This window comes from Pseudopipra pipra, chromosome 4 (genome assembly GCF_036250125.1).
Source record: "Pseudopipra pipra isolate bDixPip1 chromosome 4, bDixPip1.hap1, whole genome shotgun sequence".
Classification (NCBI taxonomy): Eukaryota; Metazoa; Chordata; class Aves; order Passeriformes; family Pipridae; genus Pseudopipra; species Pseudopipra pipra.
The window spans coordinates 7340446-7367003 of record NC_087552.1 but is presented as its reverse complement, the minus strand read 5'-3'; the positions used below and the strand labels follow the sequence as shown (position 1 = coordinate 7367003).

General features: G+C 42.6%; 2 protein-coding genes across 2 annotated transcripts in view; one reads left to right on the top strand and one right to left on the bottom strand.

Annotated features, from left to right (window-relative positions):
• Positions 1-26558, top strand: part of SCLT1 (sodium channel and clathrin linker 1) — a 364373-nt gene that overhangs the window by 289465 nt on the left and 48350 nt on the right. The window lies entirely within an intron of this gene.
• On the bottom strand, positions 18426-26558 carry C4H4orf33 (chromosome 4 C4orf33 homolog). The gene is made up of 6 exons (XM_064652714.1): positions 26396-26558; positions 24742-24925; positions 22977-23023; positions 22231-22282; positions 20704-20839; positions 18426-20425 (listed from the first exon to the last, which is right to left on the bottom strand). Exons 2-6 carry the CDS (start codon positions 24920-24922, stop codon positions 20356-20358), a joined length of 486 nt encoding a protein of 161 aa, XP_064508784.1. The 5' UTR covers positions 24923-24925; positions 26396-26558; the 3' UTR covers positions 18426-20355.

The window sequence follows — 26558 nt, the reverse complement described above, 5'->3', positions numbered from 1 at the left end:
ACAAAGCTTCCAGATTTCTCTTTTGCTGGCGTGGGGAGACTCCTGCATTTTCGTCCAGGGCACACACTTTTGACAATTTTTGAGGAGCACGAGAGGCATACTATCCCTCCCGGCTTAGCACCCCGGGTCAGCCTCTCTGCAACCTCCGTGAGGAGATCTCTTCTGTGTCCCTCCTCCTGCTCCTCTTGCTCAGAGGACCAGGGAACAGCCTGTCACATCTGACCTCGATGTGCTGGAAGCAGCACATCTGCAGCAGGTTGAGGGGCACTCAGAGGCGGGACTTCATGGTATTAAACAAACCCTAAGATATCTTTGGAATTTCATGGAATCAAAGGGGGAAAAAAAAGAATTCAACCCAATGACCAGAAACCATTGGATCGAACATTTCTTTAATATGTCAGCTGGGGATACGTGAGGTACTCTGCCATGCATGGATCAAAGATCTAGTATCAATTTCAGAATATAAATACAGTGACGCTTGAAAGACCCCGCCCCCCTTCACCAGCAGTCGAGAATGAGGTTATGATTTTGAGGTCATAGAGCATCTTGGGTTTTATTCGTGGAGCAAGACTGCCATCTAGCGTCCATTTCTTCGGGGGGGGAGTCATGTTCGGAGAGTGGTCTTCTCGCTAATCAGGCCTCGTAGCATCTCTGCTTGATCTATCCGACCTCTAACTCCTAAATTAAATGTTCTAGGACCAACTAAGACATGTGTCTTAGAACTTCCCATTCGCTTAAACAGTATTTAATTGACTTTCTCTTATTAAAGAAGATTTCTGAGGCATGTAAGCTAATTTCTTGAAGATGGGCATACCATACACTCTCTATTCGTTTCCATGTGTTATCTACATTCTCTCTCCTAAAAATAACTGAAGTCTTAAAAGAATTGGGATATCATTTTTATCTAAGATAAAACTTCTGATGTACTAAGTCGTTTAGAAAGGAGATCCTCTCTCATTTTAGTGCCATTGTGACAAGAGGGGGCTTCACGGAACACCTGGAACACTGAACGCTGCGGATTCCCCTGGAATCAGAGGGTCATTGTGACGCTCTAGGGCCTCCTGGAAGAGGGAGGCAGTGCAGAGAGACCTCAAAATAGAGGTTCGCGCAATCATCATCCACCAGAGGAAGTTCAACAAGGGGAAGTGCCAGATTCTGTCCCTGGGATGGGGCAACCTCGGTTGTACGGACAGACTGGGAATGACATGCTGCATAGCAGTGCTGGAAAATGGCCTCTGGGGGCGTGGTGGATGGCCAGTTGGCCAAGAGTCAGTGGTGCCCTGGCGGGGGCTCACTGCTCGCTCACACAAGGGTTTTCAGACACACGAGTCCTTCCCTTGCACACACCCAGACAGACAGCTGATGGCAGCAGGGGCAGGATCTCCTGGGGCTCCTGCTGCCGCGCCCGTTGTATCCAGGAGCCTGGATACAACTCAGCCCTTGTGGGGGGCCACTTGCTCTACCACTATCTGAGAAGCCCCATGGCCTGAGGGATGGGCACGGGGAGCTCTGTCCACGGAAGCACATCCCAGAGCTGCATCCAGGGGCTTTGCCAGGGTTTAGTACCGTAAATTCAAAGTGACACCGAGACACTCTTTGTCCCACATAACTTCAAGGCTCCTCCAGGAGGCTGATGGCAATTGCACTTGCTCAGGGTCATCTCCCCACACCACCACCAGGTGTGTGCTCAAGACTTGTCTCTTCAGTGCAAAGAGAGTCACCCTCTCTAGTCCTTCTGTGTCTCTCCAGGGAAGGCTAAAGAATTCTGTGGGCTGGATGAGAAGCCAGTGCACATGGGAATGGACCACGCCCTTCCCTGGTGGTCCTTCAAGTCCTTCTACTGAGTTGAGAGCAATGGCAAAGAGAATGAAGGCTGTGCCTCAGAGTGCCCGTCAACCTACTGCAGATGTGCTGCTTCCAGCACATCCAGTTCAGATGTGACAGGCTGTTCCCTGGTCCTCTGCGTAAGAGGAGCAGGAGGAGGGACACAGAAGAGCTCTCCTCCCGGTGAGGAGATGGGCATACAATGCACTCTCTATTAGTTTCCATGAGTTATCTACATTCTCTCTCCTAAAAAGAACTCTCGAAAGATTTATGATATCATTTTTATCTATGATAGAACTTCTGATGTTCTTAGTCGTTTAGAAAGGAGATCCTCTCTCATTTTAGTGCCATTGTGACAAGAGGGGGCTTTTTGTGCCATTTAGAGTCCTTCCCTTGCACACACCCAGACCGACAGTTCATGGCAGCAGGGACAGTATCTCCTGGGGCTTCTGCTGCCACGTCCGGAGCCCGGATACGACTCAGCCCTTGTGGGGTGCCACTTGCTCTGCCACTATCTGAGAAGCCCCATGGCCTGAGGGATGGGCACGGGGAGCTCTGTCCACTGAGATCCATCCCAGAGGGGCTTTGCCAGGCTTTAGTACTGTAAATTCAAAAAAACACCGAGACACTCTTTGTCCCACATAACTTCAAGGCTCCCCCAGGAGGGTGATGGCAATTATACTTGCTCAGGGCCATCTCCCCACACCACCAACAGGTGTGTGCTCAAGACTTGTCTCTTCAATGCAAAGAGAGTCACCCTCTCTAGTACTTCCGTGTCTCTCCAGGGAAGGCTAAAGAACTTCTGAGGTTTGGATGAGAAGCCAGTGCATATGGGAATGGACCACACCCTTCCCTGGTGGTCCTTCACGTCCTTCTAAAGAGTTGTGAGCGATGGGAAAGAGAATGAAACTTTTGGCTGTGCCTCAGAGGGCCCGTCAACCTGCTGCCGATGTGTTGGTTCCAGCACATCCAGTTCAGATGTAATAGGCTGTTCCCTTGTCCTCTGAGTACCACGAGCAGGAGGAGGGACACAGAAGAGCTCTCCTCACGGAGGCTGCATGGCCAGGAATTCCAAAGTAGCTGGGAGATGCCATGCCACGTCCGAGTTTTCTCTAGGGATCGTGCTTCTCCCATGCACTGCCTCGCCGTAGCACTGAAACCAGAGTCTGTGACAATAGCCCAGGTGGTCTTTTTCACCAGCAGAAGTGCTCCTGCTACCAGCAGGGGTTCTCCCCGGGACAGGCTAGGATAGCCTGACGCTTGATGCTGAGCCCGGAGGGATGTTCTGCTTCTCGTGCCCCTCGACCATTGTCAAAAGCGCGTGCCCCGGAGGACAATTCAGGAGTCTCCCCGGGCCAGCAAAAGAGAGATGAGAGGGAAGAGATGATGGCCACGAAAAAAGCTCATGGTCTGTCAATCTTGAACTCCTCGATACCAATCCTCAGCCCTCCCACCTAGCCCGGCCCCGCCGCCTCCGCGGTGCAGAGCTACGACCGCCGCTCTCGCCAGCCCTCCACATCCAGCCCGCACCCGACGAGAGCCCGAGATGCGTCGGCGCCCGGCACAGTACTCGGGTTGATTTGGATGAGGAGGGCAGTGGACGGAGACGAAGACAGAGGAGGGAGAGGAGGGAGAGGAGGCGGAGAGGAGGCCGCCTGGCCGGAGCAGAGACGGGGCTATCGGAGGCAGCGAGAGGCTGGGCGGCAGATCGCCACATTTGGCGCTGGCGGAGAGCTGGACTGGCGGCGTTGGCGGGGGTTCTGCTCGGGGCGCAATGCTGGCGCCCTGGGAACCGGGGGACCGCGGCTGCAGTTGCCGTGCAGGTCCCTCGAGGCTACCGTCCTGCCTGGCAGGTTCTTCACAAAGCACAGTCTTTGAACTATCCTCCCGTCCGTCCCTCCCTCTGCTCAAAAAAAGCATTCCCTCGAAACACACACCAGTCTTTTTTTTCTCGAGCCGTTCCCGTTGCTCTGCCCTTCAGAGACCTCCTGCAGTTGTTCCTTCCCCTTTCCTACTTTCCTTTCTCTCTTGCTTTGCTTATTCCCGCAGCTTCTTATTATTCAGTGACTCCACCAGTCCGCCTCTCTTTCCCTCTCTCAACTCTCCAGCAAATTCTAATGGACACTTCCACAACTGCACACATTGACATTCTAGTAAAATTCTTCTCCGTACGGTCCTGACTGTTTCTGTGCCCTTTCTTCTGGGAAAAAACATGCAGTGCAAAAAGCAATTCTGATGGCATGACTTCCAGTTTTCCCCAGGCTGTCAACACATTCAGGGTTCCCTGTTTGCACAATCAGCATTGCATGTTCTCGGGGAGTGAGGAACTCAGGGAGTGAAGGACCCTCACACCCGTGACACTCTTTGTGTGCTCAGAGACTGACCAGTGTGGGAGAAGTCAGAAGAGGCCCAAATACTTTCCTGAGGGCAGGACGGGGTCAAAGCAGTTGCCCAAAGCACACCTGTAGAGAGGCAACAACCGCTGACAATTGGCGTGAGCTGAGGATGGAGGGAAAGAGAATGACATGGCCCATCCTCATGCCCAGGAGTCCTTGGGTAGCCGCAGATGATTGCTGCAGCTTTTTCCTGAGAACAGCACTTCAAACGAGCCCACCAGAGTGATCCAGAGATGCATCATTTGCCTGCTCTGGATGCTCCCATCCAGGAGCTGTGTCTACTCCTGATATTACTGAGTCCTTGCCCTGGAAATCCTGGAATAGGAAGAAGACTTCGCTGGGGCACGGGCATGGAAAAAATCTTGGTGGTGCAGGAGCAGCCCCTGCTGGCCCCAGCTGATGCTGTGCCCCCGGCCCTGCCCAGCCCCGCTGCAGCCCCGGCTCCTCTGGCCATGTCTGCCAGGGCACAATAATACATAACCGCATCCCCAACATGGGACTGGGAGAGGCACAGGGAGTTCCAGAGATGGTCTGGCAACACTGACACCTGTCCCGCTCTCTCAGTCTGAGAAGACTGGAATGTTTGCTAAAGAGGATGAGTTATAAGATAGACCAAACTCCTCTCTCTCAGCAATTGTAAATTCAAAATTAAGGGGGCTTTAATCGAGGAAGTGTGGAAAAAACAGAAGAAATAGCAACCATTTATTAAAAGATACATGTATGTTGGCAAAAACAGTAACAGAACACAAAAAACCAAGGCAGTTGTCCTAGAAAAAAAAAAGGGTCCGAATGAATAATTCTCTGTCCTTTAGCACAGTCGTAATCATGGTCTGCAGGGGGTGCTGCTGGGTTGCTGAATGTGCAGGGCCTGCAGTTTTCTGTCGTGTCCTGCTGGGGGCGCTGTTGGATCGCTGAAGGTGTAGAGCCTGCAGCTCTTTGCCGTGGTCGGCACAGGGCGCTCTTGGGTTCCGGCGGTCACCACGCGGGGAGAGGGGTCCAGGGGGGCAGTCTCGGACTGCGGGAGAAGCCAAGAAAGAAATGGGGGGACCCTACCCTCAGTGGAAGGAAAAAGGGAAGGAAAGTAGTCCACTCCCATGGGCCTCACCGCTGTCCCAGGTGATGGCGTCTCAAAACTCCTCCCTTCTCTCCCACGAGCACGCAAACTCTCTGATGAAACACAGCAGATCCGGGGAGCAGGACACCCAGGCAAGTCGAAGGCAGCAGTCCGAGCTGACCAGGATGAGAAACCAAAAAAACCAGATCCCAGTCCCTCTCCCCAAATGCCTTCACGCAGATCCCCGTCTCCCTCCGAGAGCCAACTCCACCATCTGACCCTCTCCCCTCTGAACAGAGCCAGCCCCCCCTCTCTCCCCAGCCTCTCTGATGTTCCATCAGCCAGGAATGCAGTCTGGCGAGCTAATTCCTTTGTAAGGCTAATTACCTCCCTTCCCCCTTCCCTATTTGAAACTCTGTTTCTTTTACAGGGAAGCAGGGAAAGAAAAATTCCTCTCTCAGTTTTATAATCTCTAACACCCACCATGTCCAGCGGATCTTCGGAGCCTTTGTGAATGGTCAGGAGGAGTTCGAGGAGATCGGGCCCTCGGCCCGGCAGCTGACCATACCAGTAGATAAATTCATTTGACTGGGTATCGGGGTGTGAGCAGTTGCTGGTTATTTCGGTGCCCTCGTTGGTCTCAACCAACGGTTCCTGCTGTACCTGGGCTCTGTCTGCAGCCACTGGTGAGAAGAATTACTTTTCTGCAATGGAAAGTGCCGTGCAGGGGCAGAGGATGACATTGCTGATGGGGATATGTGCTGAGAATAAAGTTTGGCCAGACTATCTCACAAAGAGTGGTTCGTTGTTGAAAAGAATATGAGGCATGCTTTGAAGGAAAGTCTGAGTTAATAAGATGAGAAGGGAAGGAGGAAAAGAGCTTGGCTGGTAGGAATGCAGGGAGGAAAGATGAATGGATGGATTAAGAAATAGAGTAAAAAAGACAGGAGAGCTGGGAGGGAATGGCTTCAGGGAGGGAATAAAGTATGATGGCAAAGGAGGGGACAGAGGGTAAATCAGAACCGAGGAAGTGCGGGAGTGTCAGAGACTAGTCCTGTGCCCAGCCCCCGTCCCACAAAGCCCCTGGCCCCCATGGTCCCCAGCACCAAACTGCAAACCACCAGCGCCTCATCCCGCCGCTCCCACAACCACGTGTCTCTGCTACCACCAGCCCCGGCTCTGCTCTGGATGGGTCGCCTCCTGTCCGTCTCCTCTGCCTTAGTCTCCTTCCCCTGCCCTCCTCCGCCAAATCCACCCCGGGGCTGAGCCCTGAGCCAGCCCCGCTCAGGCTGTCGCCGGGTGCGGGCTGGATGCGAAGGGGAGGTGCGGGGTTCTTCACCGCGGAGGCGGCGAGGCCAAGCTGGGTGGCAGGGGAGCGGGTTGGTATTGGGGAGCTCAACATTGACACGAACCCCCAGCCCTGGAGCCGGGCATGCCACGAACCCCCAGCATCTCCACAGAGTTCCTGTGAGGGGCATGGTAAAAGGGTTTTTCCAGCCTTTCAAGATTGGAGGAGGGGGAGATGGGCATGCCACAAACCCCCAACGTCTCGGACAGCCCAGCGCAGAGTTCATGTGGAGGGCATGGTAAACTCAGCTCTTCTCTCCTTTTCAGGGCTTGACATCTTCAGCAGCGCTGGAGGGAGCGATTGGACAGGCTGCCCATCAGAGATATAGTGCAAAAGTCTTGCAAAAGCCTGCAAAATCTCCTGGCAATCCTAGAATGCATAAATCATCAACCTGACACCACCCCGTGTTTTATGTATTCAATAATTTCTCTTCTTTTGTCGTTCACTCTGAATCTTCTTTGTGGGAGGTGCCTTTCGTACAGTGGACAGAAAGAGAGAAGAGTCAAGAAAAGGAAGAGATAGCACAAACCTTTTCCCAAGGCAATGCAATTCCCTCTCTCCCAAAAAAACCACTTAACAGTAAAATAGTAAGCATATGGGATATAACAGTATCTTAATAGCTACAATCAAATTTTCTAACATTAACAAAGTTACAGACATCAGGATTTAATCCCAACACAAACCTAATTTTCATTAACTACTGCCTCCATCCCGTGAGTAGTAGGTGTGAGGGATTCTGTAATGACGTGTCTAACAGAGGGGCTGATGTGTCTTGAAATTGGACTTAAAATTACACATCAGTTTTTATGCAAATACATTAAATTACTTTGGAGTTGGTACAAGGCTTTCTTTTATTCTCTTCAGGTAAAAATTTGTTTTGTCTACAGGTAGTTTTGATTTAAAGAAATCTTTAAAAAATATATATAAAGCACACTTTTATTACGGCTGGGGAAATGCCGTGCATGTCCGCTGAGAAAAGAAACACACAGCTTTTTATACAGTGAGTTTCAAAAATTACCTATCATATGCACTCTTTATGAAGTCTCTCTTATCTAAATAGACTTTTGGTTGCCTAACCCCTATTCTTACTATTATAGAGTAGTTACACAAAGGTTTATCATTTCAAAGAGCTTAGATTCCCCCCACACCTCCTTCTGTCTCCCTTGCACCATTACCTGCTAAAAGTCTTTGTCTCTTTCCTGACAGTCCTTTTGTTTACGTAAGCTAGCTTTATCTTAACTGCCCACAGTTTAGGCAGCAATCTTCTTTCAAGCAGCTACAATTTGCGGAGTCGCACGAACATAGCTACATTTACTAACATAGTTAAATTTTTATTTTATTTTGTCTTGTCTTTATTTCAATCCCCCCCTTTTCTTTTTACTAATGCAAATGCTTTTTTATCGCCCTTTGTACAGTCCAGAGCACATGTACTTGTTTTGCTATAGTCTTAATTTCCCACCACATCCATAGATTGATGATTGTAAGGAGGAAAGCTGTCAGCATCAAAACCAAGACAACAGCTGGGCTGGTTGTATATTGTATATATATACCAATGATATTCTCTAGTCTTTGCCACTTCGATAATGATATTTTTAATCTCTGCCGTGTCATGTTTCACTTGCTACAGCATGTGACGTGAAGTAGCCTTTACCTTTTCCATCATTCGGTCCACATCAGGATGATAGAGAATTTTCTGGAGGATATTAATGTCCACACCAATTTTTAGTTTAGGCACTTCATGATGTAACGTATTCTTTCGAGATCAATTGCATGGGGGTCACAGGACTAGTGCAACTAAAGTCACATCCTATTATTTTAGTAAAATTGCAAACACAGAAGTTAGTACCATTAGTTAATTCTTTACAATCATCAATAGTTATATTTGTGCAAGGTGTCCTGATGCATGCATATCCTTTGCCTACATAGTATACTTGAAGCTGTGCCTGTGTATTTGGGAACATTTCAAAAGGGCTTAGTCTTTCTTTAGTCTTACGTTTGACCCTTATTCACAATAAGGCTAGAGGTAAGGCTTGGTACCCATGCAGGTTTACTTCTTGACATATTTTTTATTCATTTTTCCACTTGGCCTCTTGCCTGTGGTCAATATGGAGGATGTAATTGCCAATCAATTTGTAGAATGCTGCTTATTTTTTAGTTAAAAAATGTGGTCCTCGGTCTGAGGAGATGATGTTGGGTACTTTGAACTTGGGGATAATTTCATTAAGTAGTACTGATATAGGAAGCTAGGCCCAAAAGAGTTAACTAAGAGATTTGGGCCTGCTAACAAGCTACCAACATCCAAGACGATCTGTACTCGTTCTGTTCTACTTACTGGACCAAAGCTTAAGAGAATAGTACAGGAACAGGTAATAGGCCTAGAGGTGATAAATTAGAAATACAACAGGATCAGGTAGACATTTAAATAGGAGAAATAGGCCTGGAGCCAGGGTTTTTTCCAAGCTTCAGTGAGCGGGTCAAGAACAATGGAAAAGAAGAAGGGTCAAGCTGAGGAAGATGAGTTGAAGCCCCTTGCCCCATGGAGGAAGATGGGAACTACCCTCTGAAATGGGGAGCCAAGAGAAGCACCGCCCCAAGCTCCGCCTATACTCCACCTATTTTTAATATGTATTGATAGATGTTGTAATCACTTGAATATGCATTTAATCACATCTGAAGATTGTATAAAAACGTTGATTTTCTGAGAAGCCTTTGAGCAAGTTTGTCCAGCGCGAGCTGGCTTGCTCCCAATGTTGAATAAACAAATACCTTGCTGCTTAAAGATAAAAAGTCTCTGAGCAGTTTCTTGGACCGATTTTTCGGATTCATTTGGTGACCGCGGTAGGACACCTTCTCCACCCGGTTGCGGAATCCCCCGGAGGACGGGACCCCCTTGGGTGCCCTCGGGTAAGTCTTTTTACCCGAAGGGGCTCCCTTCTTCGGTGGCTTCTTGCGGGGGCTGGACAAGAACACTGCCTATTGATAAAAGGTATTTGTATCTGGTTTCTGGATACCTGTAAGTCGAGGTGGGACGCCGTCTCGCAGGGGACATGGGAGAGGACGCTCTCCCAGGGGAATATCCCCTCTGGTCTGGTCTGGTCTTCTGGTCTGGTTTTGTTTGTATTTGGCCAAGTATTGTTATTGTGTACCTGATATATCTTGCTTACCTTGAAACATCCAGGAGCACATAGTTAAAGGTATTATCATGCTAAGAGTTGCTATATGAGAGGTAGTGCTGAAGAATTAACTATAAGCACATCACTTTGGATAAGACCTAGAATTAAGATTTGTCAATTTTGCAACTGTTAGTTATATGTATGAGCCTTGTGTAACAGATGTAAGGTTTGCCTCCCCGACAGACAAGGTTGGGTAGAACCAGCATGCATATTGCAGAAAAGAGGGACACTGGAAGCAAGAATGCCCTGAATTAACAGGTGGAAATACAGGCACAGGAGAGGCTGTTGTTGTTTACAGAGTATTGAGTGAAGGGGGGGGCCAGCAGGCCAGTGCTAGGGGACCTGCTGGTAAAAATCAAGCTGGGGGAAGAAAAAGAAGAATTAGATTTTCTAATTGATACCGGGGCTACATTTTCTGTTTTGAATTAATACCTAAAAGTGATAAATATGTTTAAGTTGTGGGTGCCACTGGCCAATCAGAAAAGCTTTCTTTTGAAACCCCTAAAGTTCAAAATTGGAAAACAAATGGGAGTGCATCAGTTTTTGTATTTACCAAATTTATCCAAACTCGTATTGGGCAGAGACTTACTAGAAAATCCGGGAGCTGTAATAGAATTCAAACAAGGTAAAATTGAACTTAAGGTAAAGGAAGAACAATTAATAGCAGCTCTGAGTTTAGCAATGAGCTATGTGGAGCCAAGCCAGGGTAATTCAAATGTCAATCAAATTTTAGATCAGGTATACCCAGGAGTTTGAGCTATTGAAACACCAGGAAAGCCAAAAAGGGCAGCTCCCATTGAAATAGAATTATGGCCAGGAGCAAACCCAGTAGTTAGGAAGCAATATGCACTGAGGCTGGAAGATAGAAGAGGAATTGAGCCAATAATAGACAACTTTTTGAAATTAAGGTTTTGTAGAGTGTGAATCAGATTGCAACACCCCAATTTTACCAGTCTAAAAGACAAATGGAACACATAGGTTGGCTCAGGATTTAAGAGCAGTAAATAAAATAGCTAAAACATACATGCAGCTGTTGCAAACCTATGTACCTTATTAACAATGTTAAAAGAAAGTGTAATTTGGTTCACAGTATTAGACTTAAGAGATGCCTTTTTCTGCCTTCCCTAAACACAGGAAAGTCAAAGGATATTTGCCTTCAAGTGGGAAAATCCCACCACAGGAAGGAAAACTCAGCTCATTTGGACAGTGCTACCTTAAGGGTTCAAAAATATTCCCACAATTTTGGGAATTAATTAGCAAAAGAATTAGAACAATGGCAGTCACCACCGGGAAAGGGTGTACTTTTATAATATTGATTGTTACTGAAAAACAAGAAGAATGTGCCCAATGGACAGTAAACCTCTTAAACTTTATGGACTTAAATGAGTATCGAGTCTCTCAACAGAAAGCACTTCCAGTGCAGAAACAAGTGGTGTACCTGGATTACAAAGTATCTGAAGGACAATGATCACTGGGGACAACAAGAAAGGAAACTGCCAGACACTGAAACCACAGATGGTGAGAAACCTTCAAGCCTTTCTAGGAATGACAGGTTGGTGTTGTTTATAGATATATCACTATGGGCTAATTGCAAAGCCTTTATATGACCTGCTGAAAATGACTAAGGGCAACCTCATCTGGACCCCCAAAGCAAGTGGAGCCTTCAAACAACTGAGATGAGAACTCATAAGGACTCCGGCGTTGGGTTTGCCTGACGTAACGAAGCCCTTTTGTTTGTTCTCGCATGAACGACAAGGAATGGCTCTGGGGGTCCTGGCTCAGCAACAAGGGCCATACAAAAGAACAGTAGCCGACTTCTCCAAGCAATTGGATGAAGTAAGCAAATGATGGCCCACCTGCCTAAGGGCAGTAGCAACAATGATCATAAATATAGAAGAAGCCAGGAAATGTACAATGGGACAGAAAATGACTGTGTTAGTGTCCCACACAGCATCTACAGTACTGGAACAGAAAGGAAATCATTGGCTGTCACCCTCCCAATTTCTGAAATATCAGGTAATCCTGGCTGATGACATAACCCTTCAGGTGACTAACATTGTTAACCCAGCTTCATTCCTAGAAGGAAGAATCTCGGCTGCACCTGTCATGCAGGACTACCTGTAAACCATTGAAGCAGTGCACTGCAGCTGCCTGGACCTTAAAGAAGAACCACCCCTGGATGCAGAAGACTGGTTTACCGATGGCAGCAGTTTCATAAGACAAGGTGTGAAGATGGCTGGGTATGCTGCGACCACCACTACTGAGGTAATCAAATCAAATCCTTTGCCCGCAGGAACCTCAGTCCAGAAAGCAGAACTGATGGCTCTCATTCGAGCTTTAGGATTGGCAGAAGGAAAACAAATTAACACCTGGACTGACTCCAAATATGCCTTTGGCATAGTTCACGCTCATGGAGCAATTTGGAAAGAAAGAAGACTTTTAACTCTTCAAGGAAAAGTTGTGAAATATGCTGAAGAAACTCTATGATTATTAGAAGCTGTACAACTCCCCTCTCAGGTGGCAATTATGCACTGCCAAGGACACCTGAAAGGTAACACTGTCCTGGAAATAAGAAACAGAAAAGTTGATGCAGAAGCTGAATTAGCTGCTGCAAGAAGTAAAGACCTATCAGTAGCAGCTTTAGTGCTAGAAGAACTAGACACAGATCAACAGGTAGAATATCAAGAAACAGATTATAAGTGGATACATGAAAATGAAGGTAAGGTGTTAGACAATAGACGAGGTTAACTAAAAACAGGTCAGTTAATACTGTTAGAAAAATTAGTGTGGTAATTTGTAAAAGTAAAACATGATAAAACTTTTGGGGTTTAGACTCACTCTATTAGCATTTAAGGACTAGAGTAGCAGGACCAAATTTATTTACCACAATAGAGCAAGTCACATCCCAATGGGAACTTCGTCTGAAATACTGGAACAAAAATACACCAAAGGGCAATAAGTAAAGGGCAATAAGTAAAGGGCATTTCCCAGGTGAAATTTGGCAAATTAATTTCTCTGAGCTCCCAAGAAAAGGGGGGGTCCTGTTATCTCTTAGTTTTGACTGACATTTTCTGGATGGCCTGAAGCTTTCCCATGTAGAAAAAAAATGAATCAAAAGGAGTGGTTAAAGTCTTGTTGAATGAGATTATACCATGGTTTGGAATGCCTAAGAGCATCTCTTCAGATAGAGGTTCACACTTTTGTGCATGAATTGTACAAGCAATAAGTAAAGCACTAAAAATCAATTGGCAACTGTATATGCCCTACAGACTCCAAGCAAATGGGCAAGTAGAAAAGATGAATCTAAAATATGTCAAGAAACAATTTTTCATTGGTATCAAGCTTTACCTATTGCTTTAATCAAGCTAAGGGTCAAGCCAAGATCAAAAGGGAAACTGAGTCCATTTGAAATTCTCTTGGGCAGACCCTACATGATGCAAACTGTGAATAGTGAAGCTGTAGATCAAATCAGTAATCAATATGTGTACGATCATGTTATGGCTGTAGGAAAACAATTGCAGAAAAGTGCTACAGTGGTGTTAGAACACCAACCCAAGCAGCCTGATTGTAAGCTACATCCATCCAACCCTGGTGATCAGATATATGTTAAGAATCTTTCAGGAGATCCACTATGGGAGAAGTGGGATGGACCCCATCAGGTGCTGATGACCACCTCCACACGATCCAGGTGAAAGAGAAACCCACGTGGATCCACTACTCTCGAGTCAAGAGAGTTCCAGAGGAAGCATGGACCTCGGGAGAGGAATCATCTACTATTAAGCCTCCTCAAGGCTGATCCTTGGACTGATAAGTACATTAGTGTTAAATCAAACTCTTGCCCAAAAATTATTGTGGTCTCAGGCCTATAATGGAAATTCTAGTCTATGATTTGCTATAAATACAGATATTCTGAATTCATCTGAACTGAACCAATACAATCCATCTGTTATAGTCCTCCAAGGAACAAGGGTACTGAATAATTGGTAAAATCCTGGTACCCCATACAATGCAAGTGTTTTAATAGGCACGGATTAGATGGTCACCCAGAACTGACATTACTGTGAAATGTAATTAGTGGCTGATCAATGCTGGCACACCTTCACTCTAGATAAATCAGTTTCTGTGATGTGTCAGTGGACATTCAGGGAAGGAAATATAACAATGAGATTACCAACCAGCAAATCTCCTACCACCCCATTGACTAAGACCACCACCAGTTTTACAACTCCTTCTTTAGCCTGTGAGAGTGTCCACAATTTAACTTATGCTGGACCATATGTAATTAAGCACTCAAATGAGCAGAAGCTGTTGTTAGATCCCATATATTCACTGAAAAGGGTTCGAATACACCTTCAAGTAAACATATCAAACATACAAAAAGATTGTCAGCCCTGTATTCAACAAAGCCTTAAAGACTGGCATGTATAGATGATGGCCAGATCCCCTTGTACCAGAATTCAAAGAGATGTAACGGGATGGTTTGGCACAGGATTAAGTGTATTAAACACCATAGATCAAGAAGTATTAGTGAATAAACTAAGTGCTGTCACATCTGATCTAGGAAAATTCAAAGTCCCTTTAACATCATCTTTGCTCACTTTGGCAGAAACACAATCATTGGCAGTTAAATTGTTAACATTAGTAGCTAACCACTGCAAAAGATTTCACCAAGATTATTGACTATGCTGGTGTCATCCATAAAAGGTTTGCACTTGCAATACAATGTCCCAAACTCAACAGTGGGTGTAATCTGTAGCTGCAGGAATATTAAGAGAAGGAACTTCAGGAATATTACCACAGGAAGTAAGAGAAATAATAGCTAGAAACAGTTCTACTACACAGTTTGAGAAAAATTACCAAGCGTGGTGGCAGTTAGGAAACTTCACTTACAATCCTCAACATGAACAAATTGAAGCTTATGTGCTCACTATCAGTGCAGCTAAAGAAAAGACCATCTTTCCTAGCCTGACATTAAGAGCCATACACCAAAATGTAATTGTCAGACCCATAGACCATAATGTTTGGGCAAGTTATGATCACACCAAGAAAAAGTGGCAGCCAGTCAGTACTGAGGCATGTATTCCTAAAGGACAATTAGGATATATCTGTGAAAATGCTGTAGTAGAAAATGAAGATTTATGCTTAGATACTGACAATAGTGTGTGTACCTTTGAAATGCTTCCCCATACTAAAACCCAATCACAAGTCTATTATGTAGGAAATGGTTGTGCATGTGTTAGAATATTTTGTGTTAATTTTACCATAGGTATTTGTCATGAAGTAGTGACTGTCCTATACCCAAAAGTCCCCTTCAAAAAGGAAGCAGTCTAATACTTCTCTGTCCTCCAGCGCAGTTCTAATCACGGTTGGCAGGAGCGTTGTTTGATCTCCGGAGGAGCAGAGCCTGCAGTGCTCTGTGGTGGCCAACAGAGGGTGCTGTTGGATAACTGGAGGAGCAGAGCCTGCAGTGCTCGGTGTTGGTCGGCAGAGGGCACTGTGGGACAGGGGAAAGGAAAATTTCTGCTTGGATTTTTAGAACAAGTAAACCCATGACAGCATAACTGCAGTGTTTCAGCAGTCCCCATTATGGAAATGAAGAGCTTGCACAAGATCACTGTATTTTCTTGCTGTACTAAAATTGGAGATTTTTTTTGCCAGGCTTCTACTTTCATCTTAAATGTTCTTTGGAAATTTGGTATCAGGGAATAGTTGTCTTCATCTTCTAGGCTACAGAAATGTAGCCTAGACAGGCAGCATTAGAAGGGCATCAGCTGTGTCTTCAACTTTTCCAGCACCTATAAAACTTTGAAACAGATCTTAATTTCTAAGTGGTATAGTATGAAAGTGGAAAATGGTTTCATCACTGCTCTGGGTTTTGCTGATTACCTGTCAGTGATTTTTGCTGCTGTTTTGATATCTGAATATTAAAGTTGCCATGAGAGAGGCACATGGTGTCTTATCTACTTAGTTGTACTTGCATGCTGATCTTAGTATTTGTAATGGCAAGGAGTCAAAACTTTCAGATTTCATTTGGTCTTTGCTTTCTACTGCAGCAAACAAGTGGGTGGCTCTGATGAAGTGTCATGCTTTTAAAACTTGAGTGGGCAGCCAAAGAACAAGGTCCTAGGTATGCACATCAGAATAGATGTTTTATATCCATATCTATCTATCTATACATGAATAAAATTTAACCTGTTATCTTCTTGGGGTAAATTCAACCAAGGCAACCTGAGGATATGACTTGGAACTGAAAGACACTGCACTGGAGCTGCGCTGTCTCCAGTCATGTGTCATTTAGCATTGGCTATTTCTGCAGGCTTCAAGAAAAGCTGTAAGCTTCCTGCCACAGGTAAAAACCAGATATACTGACAAGAGAACATTATACATCTAAACACAAGGTAGATTACTTACATTTGAATGAAGCAGTTTAATAGCCACCATTTCCCTTTCCTTCTGGCTTGCCTCCCTCCACACAAAAGTTAGTGGCAAAGCTTATAAAGTAAATAAGGCCAGAATTTTGTCACGACTTGCAGACATATGCTCATGCTATAGAGTTTCAAGAACAAAAAAATGTAAACCTTTCCCTTTTCTATATGAATTTTTACCTTCTAGAATTAGTCAGATGTAGCTTTCTCAGAAATCCCTGTTCAGTAGGAGAAAAAGGAGTGTAATGTCTGCCTGCTGCTTAAATTTCTGTAAGAATCTAATGTTTTTAAGCATCTATTGCCTTTGACATTATATTTTATAGATATTTTTCCTGTGCAACTCCTGTTCTTTAGCCCCTTCTTCCCCACTACTCCTACCCCAAAGGAGAGATTATACATAACTCTTCTGCAGCAATCCAACAAAAGATTACATGTTCACAGAACAGCTTAGCAAAGCTCTGTTCTAAATTCTAGCTGTGGCCATGCTAGTAAAACGTGCTTTAAAACACTTCGTTAATAGTAGATGATGTCCTTAAATTTTAAGTTAGTCAGTTTTGCTTCACTTAACAGTTGCATCTCATTAAATGATTTCATGGAATCAATCTTGTAAGGAAAGGGAGAGAGAGATCAGTTGAATTTTTGCAGAAGTAATTATCCACTTTAAAAAGTTGTAAAAAGGAGAGATGGGGTGGATCAAGATCTCTATGCTGCTGTGAATCTGTGGTTCCTTTGAAATAGCTGGATAAGGAATCCAGCTACTTCAGTTTAATCAACTTTTATTGGATTATTCAGTATTTCAGATTGATGTATTTCTTTAGAAAACTGTACCTGGATTGAGGGTAGAAAAGAAGCCAAACAATTGAATGTACAATACTTAGAATTTCCAACAGATGGCACTTTATAGCAAGGAATCTTTATTATCTACCGGAAAGAGAGCAAAAGCAATTGGATGGCTGTGTGCACTGATATCCTAAAGTCTGCAAGCGAAAAAACGTAATGTCCTTAAATCTGAGAGTACAGTTCTATAAAACTGAAGGAACAAAGAGGGAATCTATAGCCAAACAAAAACGCTCAACTAACATTCTATCTCAGATATTAATCACACTGACATGTTCTTCTCAAAGGCGGAATGTTTCCATCTTCTTTTCTTCTCGCTTACAGCTAAACTGAAAGACAGCAAAGAAAATATGACCATCAGACTGTGGTTATTACTGCATACAAGCTCAGAAGAAAACAGAGAATACTTTCAATAATATGACTTAGAAAGTCCAGTCTTGTGGAAAGCTTCACAGGCATTTTGATATCTAAAGCTACACAGAAGATTTTTAGAACCACTTATGATCTAAATAAACAAGAAAGGCCTGGAAGCATTTCAGCCTCTGAGTTACAACCCAAATTACAACCCAATTTACACTTTTGTCTGTCAATATTATCTAAGTAGATGGTGCTTACTTACGAGATTCACAAAAGGCAAACTGAGAATGACAACATTTAAAAAAATGGGAGCCAAAAGTTATCTTCAGCTACCTGAACAATAGTTCAACAAAGTCAGCCTTCTTGGATATGCACAGAGAAAGGACAAAATGATGTGATCAGATGTGATGATGACATTTCAACAGGATGCAGGGTGTCCTCTTTCTATTAAAGATCCGAGAAACATGTCTTGGTCTGAATCCTCTCACTGAACTAAGTAGTTTAATTTTAAAGTCACCTATGTTTCAGATGTAGAATCTGCTTAGTGGGGAAGCTTCCCATTTTCTAAGTTAATTTATATAGGACTAAGTCAGCAGCCAAAATCAAGCAGCACTTGCTATGCTAGACAAAATAAAAGGAACGTGTAATTTGTAAATCCTGTGAGAGTTTACAGATAAGATATTACCATCTAAGAGTATTCACTAGTGTTTAAATTATTCATGCCAACATGTAGAAAATATAGCTACATACATGTACAGTATTTCCAAATCTAAGTGGCATGCAAAAACATTCTCAGACTTCTTAGCTATATCCTTAAGGTGATGTATGTCAAGGGAGAGTGGAAGGTTTAGACAAACTTATTTAAAAAAAACCCTGCTGCTGATCACGAGGTGCAAAAAGGGCTCCCTTGCTTTCTAAAGTCCTTCTCAAAGAAGGGTTGAGGTGTGCCTGAAACCTCTCTTAGCCTTGGACTGTGTCAACAGTTTAAATTTAAGGAATTATAGAGGTGTGATTAAAACAGTTTGTTCTGCAAGTTTTTAATAATGGCAAAATGGATATATTTATATAAAATGAATTATCTATTATTGCAAATGAACAGATAAGTGAACAGAAGAAAGATCATAATCAGAATTATACACTACACAATATAAAAGCTAAAAATCTCCTATTAGGGTATCATATAACATAAAGTAACAAAGCTGTAACAAAGCAATTATATTAAACCAATTGTATCAAAGCTAACAAAAGAAACAATCATTAAGTAGAGATTGGTAGAGATGAGATAGCACATAGATCTTTTAACCCCTAGGGAGTAACCAGGAAGAGGCATCCCTGCTTCAGGGAGAAGCTCCACACTTCAAGGAAGTGTGTGGAAGAGTCTGACAAATGAAAGGTGGACCGGGCTTTTATAGTTGTGCCAGACTATATAACTATATACTCTGGTAGTCACAGATTACAGGCAAGCAGACTAGCTTATCTGTCAAATTCTGCTTCAGAAAAGCAGGATTCCAAATCTGGTGAACCAGGTTGGTTTTGGCATAATTCAATACCAAGACAGCACCTGGCACCAGCAGTTGAACTTGCATGATACCTTGCGTGATGGTTTGCATTGCATGCATTCTCTGATCAGATTCTAGGCCTTATCAGGGTGGGCTATCCTGCTACAACAGGACGAACCATCATTTGTAGGCACTCAAGTCTATCAAAAGATTTTATACTGAACATTATGTGTTCCAGAAACTTTTCCTGAAATTCATATAACCTTTTCTAAATCTATCCTCTGTACCTAAGTATCACTAGAAACTCCACACTGAATTTGAAGCCAAGATGTCTGTAATACAGATGAAGTTCTCACTTTGGCACCAGGCTAGGGAAAACATCAAGTATAGGAACATAGAGGAAAGGGTAGTGTTATACTTGCAGTGCAAGTACTGGGCCACCAAAATCCATGAAAGCTACGTTTCTCTCTGTTCCTGAAGGAGGCATTTTTTCTGCTGATTTTAATCGAAAATTTAGGCACATAAGAATGTCATTCAGCAGTCAAGAAACAAAAAAGTAGCAGTGAAAATACAGTAGAAATGCAGCAACTACCAGAACCCAAAAGATTTCAAGCCAGGTATTGGCCTTTATCGGGCTTTAGAGCTCTCATGAAAACACAGCTGTAATTTTAGCATATTTTTCCACTGTCATTGGTAGCAATAGATTTATCTCTTGCACAGATGAAAAACTCCATACCCAGATGAATTGAAACATGAGCTGTTCATTCATTTAGAATCAACTGAGTCACATACTTTACTGTTGATTTTGACTGATTGATGACTTTTGTCAAGGAAAGCCTTACTAATCTGATATTAAAAAACTCTGCTCAGAATGGTGTATTTAACAGTAAATCTGAGACAGAGAGAGATAGAAATAAATAGAAAAAGGGTGGCAAGGGCAAGAAGAGAGTGAGAGAGAGAAAAATAGAAAATGTATCACCACTCCATGTAATCGGGCAGCATCCCATAGGTCCCATTTTTCTGGTCTTCTTGGTGGTGAGAGGGATACCTTGGGGGTCTTTGATTGTTTATGGCCCCTTCTCAGCTGCCTCTCATGTGAATGCCCCGTGTGTACGTGGTCATCCGGGGGGGGGGGGCAGTTTACTCTGTTTCGTGTGGAGAGATTTTGCCATCACACTCCCCAAACCGTTCTCCTCTGCCACCCACTGAGCTCAGCCAGGTCAGATTCCCTGAGCCTTGTTTACTTCTCCTCAGACCTGAGATGATTAGACAATAGTCTTATCTCAAGCTTCCCTTCACAGTCCAAATTCCAGTCAAGAAGCATATTGAGGAAGAGGGGGTGATTTCAGTGGTTGCAGACAGGCAGTTGCTTCCTTGCAGCTTGACAAAAAGGCTTTCTATGATTTTGACAATGTTTAAGACATTAATAACATCTCAGTCCATCACAGCTGCTTCCAGTCTTCTCCTATTACTTCTTTCATGTCTAAATCCTTGAAAAATTCCAGACAATGACTGCAAAGAGAGTAGAAATAAACAAAAAAAGTGATAAGTCTTGTAAACATGTCTTTAACAAAAGACAGTATTCTCAATACGCTCAATTCATCTTTATTTTATGGTTTTCTTGGACAGGAATGTAACCGGCATTTCATGTGTTCATTTTCCAAAATTTGAGTTTATAAATAAAAAACACTACCGTGTTTCTGAAAACCTTGTACTGTAAAGCACGGGGCAAAATCCTCAGCTATGAAGAAGTATCACCCAGCAGAAAGTGAAGTTAACAAAGTGCTCACCTTTTAAACTCCCTCAGCTTATGCTGCCTGGAACCGCTGTCAGAGAAAGAGCAATGACATCTTGCTTTATGACATATCCGCACTCCAGTGGAGCCAAAATTTACAAGTCTTGACCAACTTACAGAGGAAAGGAAGACTGGATGGGATAATGAAGCTAGTAAATATATTTTTTTCATAAGACTAGAAACCTCATTTTCTTTTAAATACTATGAATCATTTCTTGTTAAGAGTTTTTTCTTTAGGCTATCATACAGAAACAATAGAAGGAAGGCACCAAAGCCAATTGCTAATAAATACTTACATTAAAAAACCACCAAACAGTAAATAGAACATCTGACACCACATTAATCATTTAAAAAGGTGAATGGAACTCTCATATTAGGAAGTAATTTGTAAGAGTAAAGACAAACTAAGAATAATGAATAAAGAATAATGAATAAACAACAAACTAAGAATAAGCAAGGAACAGCCTCTTCGCATAATCGCATCTGCTACCAAGGTCTGAAAAATATAAGGGTTTTTTTTGAAAGCAATACTGTAAAAAGAATCCCTTCTTGAAATTATTACAGGCTATTGCAGAGAAATAAAAATATCTATTACTCACAGAACACTGCTAATGTATTTTATTAGCAATAGCTTAGAATTTTTAAAAATAAATAGCTGCAGAACCTAAGTTTTTCTTTAAAAAAAGGCAACAAAGAGTAATTTATCTATGATTTACCTTACTTGTCATTGTATGTTGTGTGACAAGGTTGCATAAGAAATATAGTCTGTTCTCTAGAGCTAGTTAATTTATAAAAAATGACCAGAAGTAACAGATTTTATCAGACCAACCATCTCAGCCACACAGCCAAAGAAAATAAACAAGCGCAAAGCACAATTTAAAAATCAAGATTCTCTAGTTTTTCTAATGATACTGGGTATCCTTTTATTATGCTTTTTGGTTTAGTCTGCCTTTTCAAATTTTTCTTCAGTATGGAGCCATCTGTAGAGGTGAAGTTGTTTAGAACAGTAGGGGAGTAGCAAAAGAGATTTACAGGAAATATATCTGGTGAAATTATCACTAAATGGCACTTCAGGAGGTGCTGGAGGCAAGGGAAAAGTAGAACAACCTATCTATGATTTAGCTCAGGAAGGTGATCAAGCAGACGTCAATAGTATTGAATGCATCGTTTTCTATACACCTAGGGAATAACATGGAAATCAAGCACTGATTACAGCTATCTGCCTCAGTGCTTTATACAAAATACAGCACCAATGGATCCAGAGCTAAGCAGTACAATTAAAATACTAGTGCCACTCAGTCCTAAAACTAGATTGGCTTTCTTTAAGTATTCCAACAATAGTGCAACTAAAAGAGTTAATTTTATGTTTACAAATCTGCTTTCTGTCCTTCCTGTAGTTCATGTTGAGGCACAAGATAAAGTGCTTTGTATTTCCTCTCTTCTTTCAAGTCATGAATTGCAAATCATTGAACTTGTTAGTGCATTTATGGTGGAAAGTAATTACAAGGAATATGAGCTTTACCCTCCCATTTGGTTTTCATTACGGTCACCTCAAACTCTAAAGGAAGTTCTTTCTGTTAAAAGAGAGAAAAAAAAAGAGGTAATGTCATCTTTCGATCAGAAAACAGGTACCTAAAAGTAGTTAGTTTTTCTGCACATTGTGAATGTACTTTACTACTTACTTTCCATACTTTTCTTTTGCCAGAAAGCAGCAGTAGTAAGTGCTGCCCGTGGCTGTCAAAAAAACACAATTTTCTTAAAACGATGTCAAGTTATCAGTGCCAAGTTATTACTGCCACAAAGATGTACATTCCCCATATTTAAACAATTTCTGTATCAAGTCTTCCACATACATATATATTACAAGCATTAGAACTAGAAGTGTAAATTAACATTTGTGACTTTTTCAGAGTGCTATACTTACGGACAAAGGTCAACTCCTAAAGAGTGCTCAGTTCTGTCACTTGGAAAAATGCTTCTATAACTAAAAGAAAACCCAAAACCAGGCTGTCAGTATTTTATATTAACTACTTTCTAATGTCCTGAGATCTTCATATCTCATTAAAACCATTCTGTTTTCTTGATTTTCATGCCAGAGTTTGACTTGCTTGTGTACATGCTACTGACAGTTTTCTAACTATTCAAAATGCTGTGCTATAATTCTAACTTCAGGATCTTTTATTTTTCATGCCTCTTATCACAAAATGTGTTATAAAGTACTGTACTAATTTTATTAACTTTACCAACTCCAGCTTTGAAAACACTCACCTTGATATAGGAGAAAAATAAGGCAAATCTAGTAAGATTAGCTCTTCCTGGAGTAAGAAATGCATAAGCATACAGTTATTTCATCCTATATGCTTGCTGTGAACAAAGTTGGCCAAGACAGAGTAATCCTACTCAATCATACTCTCAAGCAGGCACTCCAGGTAGAGCACTTAAGTGCATAAGTCTTGTGTTTGCTGGTAGCCTGAGGATTCAGAGCATCAGACACTTACAGCAGAGCACCCCCCCCAAAACTATGACTGCTAAATCTCAGAAACAGTGAGAAAACATTTAGCTCTTAAATGGTTTTTCCCTGTAGATGGGTGATATTTTGGACAGAGGATTACTGACCAGGTATACCTGAAAGCCATCTATTACAGAATCGTAGAATATGATGAGTTGGAAAGGATTCACAAGGATTATTCAGTCCAGCTCTTGTCCCTGCACCAGACCGTTCCCAAGAGTCACACCATGTGCCCAAGAGTATTGTCCAAACGCTTCTTGAACTCTGCCAGGCTTGGTGCTGTGACTTCCCTAGAGAGCCTGTTCCAGCACCCAACCACCCTCTGGGTGAAGAACCTTTTTCTAATATCTAACCCAAACCTTCTCTGACACAACTTCAGGCCTCAGTTATTACAGTTGAATCACATTTCAGGAACACAAAGTAGAACTACAGTGGTGTTTCTCACATAAAATTACAATGGTAATTGTAATTATTAGAAATCTTTAGTTAGAATTATGATTAAATATGACTGATATATTTATTTTTACATAAGCCTATTATAATAATATCAAAGAGGTGCTAATACTGTTTCAGTAGAGCTTTAATCAGAATAGCTCAATAATTAGGAAGTAGAGAACTTCTGGAAACACTCAATTCTTGCATTACTCAAAGCAATGAGTAAAAGTGACAGGAAAAGGAGAAAAAACAGCATTACTATAGAATTTTCCCCATTACATTTGGGTACAATTTTGAATTGTATTTTTTGAGCTGCAACTTCTGTGTTTTACACCTTCCTATTCCTCAAAGAAACTTTGGAAAAGCAATTAAAACACTTTACTTCTTAAAGTAGAAGTAGAATCTATCTTTAGGATTTCACTTCTACTTAGTTCCTGCAAAGGAATTTATAGATATATGCCACAAAACTATTTTGATATTCAAATATGTCAATCCTCTGATAGTCCACAAGTTATATCAGTTACCCAAAAACTAAGTTTGAGTGCATATACTATTGACAAGATCAGGAAGAGTCAACCTGAACATCACTGAAGTCAATTCAGCTGAATGAGTGACCCAATACATTCACTTCTTTTCCCAGTTGTCTGAATTGTTGCACTACTACAGACCTACAACTCATGGTTAGCAGTGCCAGTGATGAAAATCAATTCCCTACCTACAAAAAGAGCATCACTCCTGAGTCAATCTGGAGTAGTTTTCATCTGAATATAGCAGGAGGCTTATAGTTACTTGCAGAGCTGTTTAAGGGTAAGGCAATGATTACAACTGCATTCTTTCCCAGTATTCTTTCACAGACTCCTCAGGATATAGCAGAAAGGAAAATTTTTACTTTACATTTTAGGTCTGACCTGTAAAAGCAGTACTGTGACCAAAGAAACTGGATTAGATATCATATAGACACAACTGTTAGATCAGTTTGAAAAAAACAACCATTAATGACTGTTAAATAAAGACTAGGCATATTAACTTCAGAGAAACATCAGTGTCCACAGAAATCAGATCTATTTGCAGCAGAACAGTTACATTTACCCTCATAGTCCCACAGCCTATCAAAAGGTTTCCCTGGCTCTCCAAGTGGTGCTTGAGGGTCATTACAGAAGGGACCATGAACTTCCATTAGCAGTCCTGCATTGTCTGGCCTCAGCCAAATCATAACCAGGTTATGGCTCACAGGTAAACCATCCCATGTGTGTTTAATTCTAAATTCCATATACTACATAAATGAGAAAAGAAAGTTCTGTCAAAGAAGATCTCAGATTCCATGCTTACCCAGGAAAAAAAGATATGCTTTCGTATAAAGCAAAAAAATAATATTTTTGACATCAAAACTGAAATAGATTAGCTTTGTAAAACCACTAAATAAAAAGTTACATGAAGGCTGCTTCTCATAGGTTTTTATACCTGCAGGGCTACAAATCACTCTGAAGTCTTATCAGGCTTAAGGCTTTTCAATCAAGCACCTAAACCTTCCAAACCCACTAGAAATATTTATCAAGAGAACAGATAAACAAAACAGTCTCCATCTCATGGTCTTAGAAGATTTGGTAACACGAGAAAAATAGATTGAGAAAAACCTTTAACGAATGTTCAAGATACAAGAAAATGAAGCAATTAGCTAAAGCTTTTCTTTGCGGTCATTGCAAACCAGACAAACTAAGGGATTTCACAGAAAACTGCAAGCACATCTTGTTAAACACACTGAATGTTTGCAGAGCAGTCAGAATAGAGGATACTGCAATGAACAGCTGATGTTACTTAGAAATAACTGTACAAGCCTTAAGAATAGCCTCAATCTATCTAATAAGCAAAAGAACCAGTTTACAACCATTTTATGGCCTGTTACTCCTACCCTTCTCAGAATTATGAGTTCATGCCCATCTCTACAAAAAGTATCCTTGACTTATTTCCTTACTCATCTCCCAGCCATCGGAGAGAACTGGCAGTGCGTACCCTGACTGAGAATTATGCACATGCTGTCAAATCCTGTGACTAGAGAGGTGCTGGCTCTGTAGCTAAATTGTAATCACATTCCTTTCAGTTGGAAGCACTAGATTGGGTTACTTTATCTCTACTCAGATACCCATTTTCTTGGGAATCCCAGACCTTGGCCACAGCAGCGTTACATCTCAGCAGCAAGGAGACAGGTATTGTCATTGCCTCATGTTTCACCTTACCAAGGGGATTTGCCTCTTCCATCCCAAACTGACGGCAAAAAGGGTAGAAACAAGCAGGAAGGAATAAACGCTCTGTTTATTAGTTGCTTCCAGGGGGAAAGTTGGAAACTGAGTCAGAGACAGCAGCTTTTATAGTATTTAAGATTTCATTACTTGAATCACAGAATCAATTAGGTTGGACAACTGTTCCTGGAGGTTTTTAAGGAAATGGATGTGGCAACTTAGTGTCATGGTCTAGTTGACATGGTGGTGGTTTGCTCATAGGTTAGACTCGATCTCAGAGGTCTTTTCCAACCTAATTGATTCTGGGACTGCCATCCCTAGTGTAGTTTAAGACTGTGCCCTCTCGTCCACTCGCTGACTGCCTGGGAGAAGAGGCCGATCCCCACTTGGCTACAACCTCCAACAGGTGGAGCGGGCTCAACGTCGCTCCCGCTTTCGGTTCCCGCCTCTGCTACTCTAGCCACAAACTAATTTCCCGAAGGGGAGTTTAACGCGTAAGCGCCCACCTTTAACCCACAAACTCCTCAAGCGAAGTTTTAACGAGGGATTTCTTACACCTTCAGACACCCCGCCGCTGCGGCTCCCGAAAAGAAGCCCGCCTTCACATGGAAACCGAAAGCCTCCACCACCACTCTCCCCCACAGCCGTAGAGCCCCGCCCTGTCTGGGC

What these genes read in the sequence shown, in the direction of transcription:
- C4H4orf33 (XM_064652714.1), bottom strand. Translation starts at nt 24,922, where the DNA reads ATGGAATTTAGAATTAAACACACATGGGATGGTTTACCTGTGAGCCAT. An exon ending in TATTTTTCTCCTATATCAAG is followed by an intron (nt 22,283 to 22,976) that starts GTGAGTGTTTTC and finishes CTCTTTTAACAG; the next exon opens with AAAGAACTTCCTTTAGAGTT. An exon ending in AATGAAAACCAAATGGGAGG is followed by an intron (nt 20,840 to 22,230) that starts GTAAAGCTCATA and finishes TATCCCATCCAG; the next exon opens with TCTTCCTTTCCTCTGTAAGT.